Source organism: Globicephala melas, chromosome 5 (assembly GCF_963455315.2).
Source record: "Globicephala melas chromosome 5, mGloMel1.2, whole genome shotgun sequence".
NCBI lineage: Eukaryota > Metazoa > Chordata > Mammalia > Artiodactyla > Delphinidae > Globicephala > Globicephala melas.
Window position 1 is genome coordinate 86,557,806 of NC_083318.1, and position 12,403 is coordinate 86,570,208.

Consider the following 12,403-nt stretch of genomic DNA (forward strand, 5'->3'; position numbering starts at 1 on the left):
TTTGTTTTTATAAAAAGCTGCTCTGAGAAAAAGAATGAGTTCTGTTACAGATATTTATAAATGTACCTTTTTTATTTTAAATCCTAATATATAAGTAAATACTGTAAAATTCAGCCAACTATCCTTCTGATTGAACAATACCAGCTAATTTACTGTTATCATGATTTTTACATAGAAAATCTTTTTTAAACCTAAGCTTCACAACATATTTTCTAGGTATTTCATCTGAAAATGAAAACTATAATTCTTCTTGGGATACTGGGAGCCACAATATCAGCCCCAGTAAGTGATGTCATGGTACAATTGAAATCATTGTGTGAAACCCATAACAAGTCTTCTTCTACCATTTGTGTTTTTTGTTTTTTTTGTTTAGCTTATTCCACAGTGCCTTATGTCTGCAAGCAACAGCAATGAAGTTAGTTTAAATACTTAAAACAATGTCCCTCATTTTTTTATTTCTTTGTTTTATAGAAACCCAGTGGGGAAGAGATAAAAAGCTTTCTGTTGATTTATCCTACAATTCTACCCACTAGCTCTTTATATCCAAATGCATTTCCAATGTTTATGTTTGTTTTGTATACCAAGTTGTTTCTAGAATATTACTTTGCCTCCCTTGTTTGATTGCAAATTCTTTAAAAGTAGAGACAGATTCTTGTATACCTTTTTGTTCTAATAACACCTGATATGGTGTAAATAGGTGTTTAAGAGCATAAAATGACTAACTAAACCACTGGAATGGGCTAAAGTTGTGCAATCTCATATACAGCAGGGGAGGGGTAGTTAAATCCTAACCTCTAATCACTGTCATTTATTATAAGCTTAGTAAGAAAACATCTCACCTCTAACAGGAAATTATGATCAGCTAGCTCTGACTTGTGATATATTTGTAGTAAACGTTCTTAATAGTTTTAGCATGTGCAGTAATCTTGTTTTCATATTATCTTTCCTTCTCTAGTTACTTCTGAACCTTAATAATGCTCAGCTTCAGCCACTACGGCTTCAGGTACCCCTACCTCAAAAATTATTTCAAGAATACATTTCTACCACTCATTTCTTGTGGTACTTGGTATGAGAACAAAATGTTTTCTGATTCTAAAATCTTAATTTTTAAAGTTATGAATTTGTCCTATATATTCTAACTACCATTTGTTTGAAGACTAAAGTAAAAACTATAATCAGGTGAACATTTATTTATTGAGAACTTGTTATATGCCGGGCACAAAGTCTCATAACTATGAGATATTTAAATTAACCATTTTACACAAAGTCATATTCAGCTAAGTGGTTAAAAAAAAAAAAAGAAGAAGAAGATTTGAAACCAGTCTGGCAACTGCAAAAACTGTAGCCTTTATCCACCTCATTCTGTCCCATATGTCACATTATGAGCACTGGGGATTTAGCATTGTTCCTGCTGCTTGCATGGCTCACAATGTGCCAGGATCTGCCCTTTTTTATAATGGAGCAATGGAAATATAGAAAATGTTTACATTTTGTCTCCTTCTTGCTCAGGAGTGATTTTAAATTCTTTTTGAAATGAAAGAGAAATGCTTCCTTTCTTTTGTGTCTTCCCAGGATCCATTTAATTCATGGATTCCTCCTTTCCCTGGGATTCTACAACAGCAGCAGCAGGGCTCAAATTCCAGGACTCTCCCGATTCCCTTTATCAACTCTCGACTGGTTTGCTGGACAGGTCCCAAATCAGATACCCTTCCCAGGACAGGTCAGTTTTGCCCAAGAAACCCGGGCAGGACAGCTGAACCCCTCACAGCCTCAAACACCACCGCAGACCAAACAGGGCCCTAATAAAATGTAAGTCGGACCTCTTCCATCTTGTTACCCAGAAGAGAGATAATGCACATGGAATGTGAAAAAGAATATGAACCAGCTTTGAAATAAGACAGGAGTTATTGAGCAAGAATTCTTTCTCATAATATATTTCTACCATCACTGGAAGTAATTCCTTATCTTTCTGATTTCTGTCATAAAAAATGCTATTTAAGTCAGCAGTCCAGGACAAATCAAAAGTGTTAAAACATGTCTTGGAAAGGATAACTAGGGAAATATCATCTTTAAAAAAAGGGCAATTTGCGTTAATGATGGTACACACAATAGATGACTTTTTGTTGTCATAGAAGTCTGCTAATACAAATTATACATTTGTATGGCTAGGTCTAAAGAAAACAGCTCTGGAATTTTAAATTAAAAAGTCAAGTATAACTTTTTTATAATTCCTTTTTTGGCAGGTTATGCCCTCTGTGTTCTCCTTCAAAATGCCTCGTGAACTAGCACAGGTAAATGAAAGGAATGCCATCACTCCTATACAGAGATGGCTGTATACCCTCTCCATTGAATGCTTCTTCTATATTTGTAGCTCTTATTCCTACAGCAGGGCTACAAACACGTACAGTGCTATCACGATCTAGATACCACCACTGCTGGGCTGGTAACAGTTTGTTAATATTAGGCTCACTTAAGAGCTCCAAAAGAAAGACCAGCCGAGACTCTTCAGGACCCTTGAGTTTCCAGGACATTACTTTGTTGGGAATTAAAGAGCTCACTAAGCCTTAGGTTGTGTCCTCTCTGCACCTAGAATGCTGGCATTTGGTAACAACTCTGGAGAAATACCATGGGCTGACTTTGCCCAACCCTAAATTTTGGTTCAGAGAAAGATGCATTAATCAGATAAAATACCATATGATACAGAGAGAGTTTTTCTGAGTTATGCTCAAAATATTTTCAGTTTAACTCCAATATTACAGTCAAATGGTGGTGATTTCCATTAAATAACAGAATCTTTAAAAAATGAATGCAAACTAGTAGAATCGTTAAAGTGATATAGAAAACCCTCTTAATGTTTGGGTAGTTAATTTTATAATATCCTGAGCTCAAAGAAATAGTGATATGGATAAATTATATTATTCACCAGCAGAATATTGACCGTTTTGTAAAACATTACACCACTTGGCTTTAATGCAATCATAATTATGTAATTTTGTCCACTCCTATTATAAAACAAAAGTTACCTCTAGACATTATCTCATTCCATGCCACAGCATTTAGAGAGTTAGATACCTGACAAGTGGAATTACTTCATTTTAAGGATCAAGAAACTAAGTCTTTATGAGATTAAGTTCCCAATCCTGATGAAAATAAATAGCTGAGTTAAAATATAATTCTTCACCCTTCCTTTAACCACCTAACCAGTGGCTCTCCAACCTGGCTTTGCATTAGAATCTCTGGTGATGATTTTGAAAATTACAAATGCCTGGACCCTGTCCCACACCTAATGAATAAAAACCCCATGAATATATCAAAACTGATTATCTGTTAAAATGTTCAATTAGTGTTTTTGATCGTTAGCTAGGGTGAAGAACCACTGTACAAAATATACCTCTTCTCAAACCACAGTTATCATTTTTTTAGCTCTTATATCCAATAAGGTTTCATTTAATTATACAAGGAAAGAAAATAGCACACAAAACCCCATGTATGTACAATGATCCTCATTTTCTATAAACACATATGCATATACAGACATAAGTGCAAGCTAATACATGATAATGTGGGTGGTGAAATTGCAGGTGATTTTATTTGTTCCTTGTCTATTTCTGGATTTTTGAAGTATTCTACAATACTTATGGACTGTTTTAATAAAGTGGCAATTATTAAAGGAAATACATTCCTGAGAATTCATTCATTATGGTAGAATTTCTAATACCATGTTCTGCAGAATATATAGTTTCAAAAAAATAAATGGAAAATGCTGCACAGGCTGTCTTCTTAGATACTTGCAAAGTAATTTATATATAAAGTCCAAGGTGCCCTGTTAAAAAAGCCTGTTATTAGTTGAATTCACTACTTCCTAATGTGTCTGACCAAGCAACATTGAAACAAAGTCCAGTGTCACTTGCAATACAAGTTTACTCTAAAGTTTGGGAAGGACTGCTTCATGTGTTCTTTTGTTCATAAAATTGCTAAATACAAATCAGCTTTAATACAATATTGATATTAGAGGGTATTTTTTTTAAGTCTTGAACTAAAGGAAGCTCTTCTGTACTTTTCTGTTTACAAATAGATGCTTCTGTACTACCCAGTTTACATGCTCCTACCCTGGGACCAGCCTCAACAAACAGTCGCACAGTCACCTCTGCAAACCAGACAGCTGCTGTTTGAGGAGCAGGTACTATAAGTGTTTGATTTTAGTTTGACTAGTTCCACCTGAGAATAAAGAAGATAAGGTAAATTTTCAGAGAAGAGAATATCTGATTATACTTAGTGCAAAAACTCAACAGCTTGAACTGGTGGTCATAAAAGGATATAGTGCTTTCTTTTAACATGTCACTAATTTGGAAATATACTCCAAGGCTGAATTTTGAAAGAGTAAAGTCAGTGAATGGACTTCAGCTGAATCAGAGGCCAAAATCTGAATCGTATTGGAAAATGAAGTTTTCTAACTTTTAAAAATCTACCAGCATCCCTTTTCTCATATACATGTGGTTATTATTTTTTTAAATAGCTACCATGATAAAAGGCACTTATGATCACCAGATCTTGAGGTAAAATTAGGTAACATTATTTTGAGTTTTGTGGACCTGCAATAAATTGCTAGAATTCTAATATAAATTCAGGTGTCTCATACATAACTAGATTTTAATTAGAATGGAAATTAGTTTTTTTTAAACTTATCATCACTTAAAACTTGCCTAATCAATTAGAGAAAACTGGAAATTATGCTTTAAATGACTGGTAGTAGTACTTCCAATTAAGTCATATTAACTTAAAGAGAAAGGGAGAGTTTTAACCTAGAAATTATATGGTGGTAAAAGGATGCTTGGTAATTTAGCAATAATTTTTACCACCTAGGACATACAAACTTTCAAAAAAGTCTTTACTATAGTATAATGTGTATATATATATATATATATATATATATATATATATATATTTCAGTAATCATTTACCACCACATTATGACAAAAATCATCAGAGCAAACCTAATGCATTTTTCTAAATTCTGACAGATGCCATTCTATACTGAATTTGGATATATTCCACGACAAGCAGAACCTGTAAGTAAACGTATACCTTTCACTAAAAAAAAAAAAGGAACTAACTTTTGGAACTACTTGTTTCACAAACTATTAAATCTATCATTGCCCTTTAGTCAAAAACCACCAGGAACACACCCCTAGTTGGACAAAATTGGATTTATCCACTCATTGTAACAGGGGAGAACACACACCATGGAGAACTGTGGGGTGTCTTAACAGGAAGGTATTGGAATGACTTCTTACAGGGTCTGGCCTTGTGTCAGGTGATTTTGGGAAGAGTTAAAGGAGTGATGGTTCACCTTGGATTGGGTGTTCTCAAGTAGTGGGGGTAGTTCTGTGATTGGGTAACTTTCCAATTCTTACCTAAAAGGTAATGGAGAGAGGCAAAGACTATGACTGGTAAAGAAACAGGAATTATTCAGATTAGCCAGGACCTAAGGATGCCTGGTATTTCATGCCTTGCACAGGGACCTTGCTTTGGACAAGATTACAAAGTGGTGTTGTTTTGATTGTACTTCATCATGCTCAGAGGTGACCTGTCTTATGTTGGTGTTCTGTAGGATTGTTAATGTACAACAGGAGAACATGAACGTCCAGAATAGAATGTCAGGACGGCTCCTGAAAACACTGCAGCAGAGCTATTGCGTCAGTCCATTTTCTCAGCGTCAGGAGCTGCTTTTCTCTTTCTCAAATCTAAATTATTTTGTTCGTTTTTAAGAAACTAATTGAAGAAGTTGGGAAGGGTTTAACTGCCTTGGGTGCAAAACAACATATTTTATCGATTAATAATTTAGACTTTTTTAAACTTTGCAATTTTTCAGGTTATGCCGAGAGGACAGCAGCAACCAGCCTTTGATCCCTTCCTAGGCACAGCTCCTGAAATTGCTGTGATGGTAAGTTTCCTTACCACACTTTGCTAGCTACTGTAAATAAGCAACTGACAACCTACAGGTCCCTGCATTACTGTTCATTTTAATGAAAATGTTATTATTCCACACAATTATTACTTCTTCCCCCTGTAATCGTTTTCCAAGCAAGATTCAATTCACTCAGTTCATCAAATATTTATTGAGCGTTACTACATGCCAGATACTCTCCTTGGGTACACTCATTTAAAGTTAGGTATTAAGACACATCCATGTTTGCTGGCATATATTTATAGTCTTTCTAAAGGATAGATTATAATCTAGAAAATTAATAAAGGTATTTACTTCTCAAATAAAATCCTTGCTTTGCATCTCAATCCTATTGCTTTATATTCTTCCCAATTTTGACCTTGTCCTTGAACCTGTAACCACTTTTTTTTGTCACCCTTATAGCCAGCAGGAGGAGTGTCACCATATTTACAAAAAAAAATGATAAATTTTAAGCACGCCAATGCAGGAATTTTCATTCCTTCAACTTCACAAAAACCCAGCACGACAAATTTTTTTACTTCTGCTATTGACTCAACTATTACCCCAGAACTCATGGAAAAGAAGGTAGAGTAATCAAAGATTTATTTTATGTAAGAAATTGATGTCTAATAGAAAGTATAAAGTTAGTGCTTAATTTATAGGACTTAGTCTTAGAAATAATAACAGTTAAGATATAGTAGAATATATGGTCTTAACCTTGAATAGGAAGACCAATAATTGCTTACAGATAATCAATTAATCAGAAAATAATTTAATTTTGATTTAATAAGAGCTTCTTATGCGTATCCTTTTTTCACTAGGCCAAGACCAATAGCCTAAAGGAACCATAAGATGTTATCCTAATCATTCAGAGTTTGGGGTAGGTATTTGCCAAGAGGCATGCCTTAAGTACCGTGACATGTTGTAAATTAAAAGAAAAAAATTATAAGGAGAACTAATGAAAAGGTGTACAACAAAATAAAAAAATACAAAGCTAATAATAATTAAGAGATTTTAGCAATTTTTTAAAAATCAAAATAAATTTTTGAGGATCATGTCTGCCTATGCCATAAACTTGGTATAAACTCTGAAAGCACAAATAGTAAATATACTAGGTCCATGTAAAAGACATTCAACAGATACTATGTACAAAGTCAGTTCTCCCAAATCAACACTTCACTTTGCAAGCTAAAAGTTGTAATAATGCCAATACATCTGTATTAGTTTGGAATGAAATAAAGTATCAAAGTGATAAAACATTTGTACAATCACATGGGAATTTAAAATTCCATGATTTTTATTTTAAATATAACTTTAATTAATTACCTGTCCTAATGGGCTTGGTTGGCTATGAAGGTACTGGGTGTTTGATAGAAGTGCAGGTTGGGATGACTCCAAGAAGTAAAAAATACACACTAAAAAGCAAACAAAAAAAAAATTAGAAAAAAAAGCAGCTAACAATTTGGCCTGAAATGGAAAAGTAAAAGGCAAAGATTTTTGAAACCTCCTCCCTGCTGCCTATGAGTCTCTTCTGATTTCTCCTTCTGTGAAAATGAATACTTAACATTCTTCAGATTTAAAAAAAAAGTCTATAAAATTACAGCCAGAAGTGAATAATGTGAGCAGCTCTTTAGAAGTCTCTTCTGTAATGTAACATTTCATTCAATGCAAGTTTCAAGCTTTTTAATCAGAAATACTAAGGGGATTTCAGTAGAGTGTGACCTTCTGCACCAATGCCAGAAAAGTATTTTATTTCTTTTTAAGCAATTTAGAAAATATCTAGGAAATTTTACAGAAGACAGTCTAATGGTATTAAAATGTTCTTTTATTTTATTTTTCAGAGAAAAGATGTGGCAGTGCCTTGGATATCATTTTAGGCTATTTACTTCCTCAATGTTAACATCAGGTCTTTGAAAAATATAAAATATTTTGGCTCTTCTCCTGAACATTTTACTTATAAATAGTATTATACACTTTAAATGTCACAGAAAAGTGATGCAATCACTTAATAAGCCTTAGCCTTAGCTTTACAAAATTGTATTTCTTTTCAAATATCCTATCATTGCATAATCTGGAAAGTAACAACAATGAGAATAAAGAAAATATCAATTGCTGAATCAATTGTATAATTGCATTAATAAAGGAAGGCTCTGGAAAATGGTGGCATCAATGAGAATAAAGACATCCTGTCATTGGATTTACGAGTGTGGTGACTGACACTAATGAACTAAAGTATGTACTTAACTTTGACATATCATCTCATTATTCCTCCCAGGTCCGTTCAGCTAGATTCCTTCTGATGCACTCCCTATTAAAATCAAAATTATTTGGTGACAGATGTCATTAAGTACACACTCCCAATATGACACAGATACACGGAGAGATGGCTGTCATCACCCAAAAGGATAGCTCCTCAAGAAGATGTATACTGGTTTGGAGAAGCAACATCTAGTACAAAATAGGGCATAGATTCTGGATTTCATCAGATGTGGCTTTCAATATGGCTTTCAACCTTCAACAAGTCACCTAACCTGAGTCTCAGTTTTCTGGTGTAAAACAGAGATAACAATATTTACCTTTTCAAACTTTCTGAAAGGACTACGTGAAATAACACATGTAAGATATCTGGCTCATATGAAGTATGGCTGTCCCTTGAGCAACACAGTTTTGAACTGTGGGGATACAGTTATAAGCAGATTTTTTTCAATAAATACCTCCAACCATACTATACGATCTGCAGTTGGTTGAATCCTCGGATGAGGAACCACAGATGTGGAGTGCCGGCTGTAAATTTATACATGGATTTTTAATTTTTATTTATTTATTTTTTGCGATACGTGGGCCTCTCACCGTTGTGGCCTCTCCCGTTGCGGAGCACAGGCTCCGGACGCGTAGGCTCAGCGGCCATGGCTCATGGGCCCAGCCGCTCCATGGCATGTGGGATTCTCCCGGACCAGGGTACGAACCCGTGTCCCCTGAATCGGCAGGCGGACTCTCAACCACTGCGCCACCAGGGAAGCCCCTATACATGGATTTTTGACTGTGTGTGGGTCGGTGTTCCTAACTCCCACTTTGTTCAAGAGTCAATTGTACTCAGAAAATGTTAATTTTCTCCCTTTACTCGTGATTATGGAAGTACTTCTTAGTTATTTTCTCAGCTTTGAACTTTCAGCTGAAATTCTGAGAAAAAAAAATTGACATTCAATAAACTTCACGTATTTGTATGTAGATGTGTATTGATGTGTGTGAAACTATTTGTATGAAAAGGAAAATGAATGAATGAGTGAATAAATAAATGAATGAACATGTATTAGGTGGTTTCAAGCAAATTTGGTTAATATTTTACTTTAAAGTTGATCACAATTCCTAGAATCATATCTTTTTCCAGCATTTAGTAATGTTATGACTCTGGAATATGTTACTTACCCTATAGAATAGTAACCCAATAATCACCTATTCTACCTTCATCTTATACATTGTCCTTTTTTTCCCTAAATTGGTGAGTTGAAAGTAATTCTGAGTAATTGACAGACCTCTTAATGTTGGACATGACATGGGGAGTCAAACGACAAGATGTCTGTTAAAACGCATGTTCGGCACTTAGGAACATGGTAATTCATGCTGAATGTTTAGAAAACATTCTGGAACATAGCAAGTATTCCACTTCTCTTTTTAAAGAGGAGGAGAAAGGGGATGGTCAGAGACTAAAGAAGAGAAATGAGCACAACATAGCTCTTCTATTTGAAGGTACAGTGAAGAGAAGCAGAACTCAGGGAAAACCACAAAGCTCAAAGCATCATGCTATAATCGTCAAAAACTTGGCAGTATTAGGGGTTACAATAATAAATGCTTTGAAAATTACACGTTATATAAACACAATATTAACATATAAAAGCATAAAATAGATAAGTTCTACATAAATAAAATAATGCAAAGATAAACATTGAGAAGTTCCTTCAAGAATAAATATTTTGATAAAAACATTAATATTAAGCTAAGCATGCCAAATTTATTTCTTTATTCTTGGCAATATTAAAAGGACCTTATTACTCTGGATGGTTTTTAAAAATCCAATTTAGTGACTCAGCTTAAAAACTTTCTGAATCTCAGACTGTTCAGTATCCAATCTGTTTCAAGAAGATGTTAAGTCTTAGTAAGGTATTCTTGAGCAACAACTATGTTTGAAAACATGAATACTATAATCACTATCAGTGAAATATTCTATATTTTCAGACTACTTTATAGAAGAGCTTTAAACTCTATCATTTTTGTTACTAAGGTTAGGAAGACAAGAGTGTACAGTTAATGGAAATATCGCCAGGATACATGCAAAGAACTATGTTTTATGTGTCTGTTTGTTTTAACCCTGGCATCCAAATCTCTCCATCCCAGGCCAGTGTAAGAAAGGCAAAGCAGAAAAACAGTTCAATTCTGAACAGATCTAACCAGAAAAACTTTATGTAGAATAATTTCTCTAGAATCAACATTGCTTATAGTTGATAATCCACACTTTAGCCTCAAAACTTTCCCTACCAACCTACTCCACTGGCTGCTTCCTATCTAAATATATTATAACAGCATTAGTTCAAGACTGATGTACAGAACCCATGCATGTTCTCACCTCCAATACTGCTTACACAACCAATCCATCATCATAGTCTTGCCATACTTTTAAATGTATAGTTTAAGTTTGATGAGTTTGATTTACATATACACATGTGCATACATATACATATAAATGTGTATACTTTGTAACTATCACTCCTATCAAGTTGCAGAACATTTCCACCACTCCACCTTCCTTCTCTTTTCTGGTCAATCTAGTCTCCCCATTCTCATGCCAAGCTACTACTTTCAAAAATAAAATTTCTATCACCATGTATTAATTTTGCTTGTTCTGGAACTTTACATAAATTAAATCACACACTATGTATTCTTTTGTTTGTTTGTTTTGTTTTGTATGTTCAAATTGTTGTTGTTGTTTTTAGTATAGTTTTTAGCACTTGTTATGATTGGTGGATTTGTTTTTTTCTGTTTGGTTTCTCTCTTCTTTCTTTTTTAAATTTTTTAAAATTATTTTATTACTTTATACACTGTGTTCTTTTGTGGCAACTTCCTTCACTCAGTATAATGCTTTTGTGATTCATTCACGTTATTGCTTAAATTGTATGTTACATTATATGAATATACTACAGTTTATTTATTCTCCTATTGAAGAACATTTGGGTTGTTTCTAATTATTTACCATTAGGAATAACAATGCTATGAACATTCTTGTACAAGTCCTTTTGTAAACATATGTTTTCATTTCTCTTGAGTAAATACCACAAAGTGGAGATAAATCATAGGGTAAGTTTATTATAACTAACTGCTAAGTAGTTTCCAATGTGGCTGTAACATTTTATACTCTGGTCAGCAATGTGTCACAATTCTAATTCCTGCACATTCTGGTCAACATTTAGAACTGTATTTTTAAGTCATTTCCATGAGTTCCTCTTCTATCAAACATCCCTTCAAAATTAACCTTCACAAAGTTTGACCTCTACCCTCTCTTCTCTCTCAGAAACCACTGGATGAACATTTCTATTGCTGTGACTTTAATAAACATATATAAGTTATCCCTGACTCCTAAATCTGTTCCTCAACCTAATATATTAAACAGTTCAGTCTATATCTACTCTAATATACTATATATTTTGCAGCTTTAATTTGCATTTGCCTGATGACTAACAATATGTTGTTTTTCTATGCTTACTGACAATTAGTATATCTTTTTTATTTTTATTTTTTTGCGGTACGCAGGCCTTTCCGGTTGCGGAGCACAGGCTCTGGACGCGCAGGCTCAGTGGCCATGGCTCATGGGCCCAGCCGCTCCACGGCATGTGGGATCTTCCCAGACCGGGGCACGAACCCGTGTTCCCTGCATCGGCAGGAGGATTCTCAACCACTGCGCCACCAGGGAAGCCCTATTTTTTGAATCAATTTTTCAATCATATTCTTATGATTGATTTGTTAGAGCTTCTTACGTATTCTGGATAACATACTTGGCCCAATAAATGTTTTTGTGAATACTTTTTCTAGTCTGTAGCTTGTCTTTTCATTCATTTCTTAGCGTGGTTTTTGAGGATTGGAATGTTTGGTTTCTTTTTTTTGGTGTAGTTAAATTTGTCAGTTTTTTGAAGGTTAGTGTCTAGTGTGCTAATAAAGAAGTCTTCACCTACCCCAAAGTAATGAATATATTCTCCTATGTTTTCTTACAGAATTTTTAATGGTTTAGCTTTTACATTTAAATCTATAGTCATTGATTTTTGTGTAGAGTGTGAAGATAGGGGTCAAGGATAATTCTTTCCATAAAGATATCTAATCATTCCAGGATAATTTGTTTAAAAGGTTATCTTTTCCTTATTGAATTGCCTTTGTATCTTTATTGAAAATCAATAGACTTTATGTATCTGC

General features: G+C 34.2%; 1 protein-coding gene across 1 annotated transcript; it reads left to right on the top strand.

Moving 5' to 3' along the window:
- The first annotated feature begins 231 nt into the window (after positions 1–231).
- Positions 232–6,798, top strand: ODAM (odontogenic, ameloblast associated). The gene is given in 11 exon segments (XM_030880737.2): positions 232–282; positions 374–415; positions 956–1,003; positions 1,573–1,629; positions 1,631–1,813; positions 2,244–2,291; positions 4,076–4,180; positions 5,022–5,069; positions 5,873–5,948; positions 6,375–6,532; positions 6,769–6,798. Coding segments are annotated over 11 exon segments (846 nt in total).
- The last annotated feature ends 5,605 nt before the right edge of the window (positions 6,799–12,403 follow it).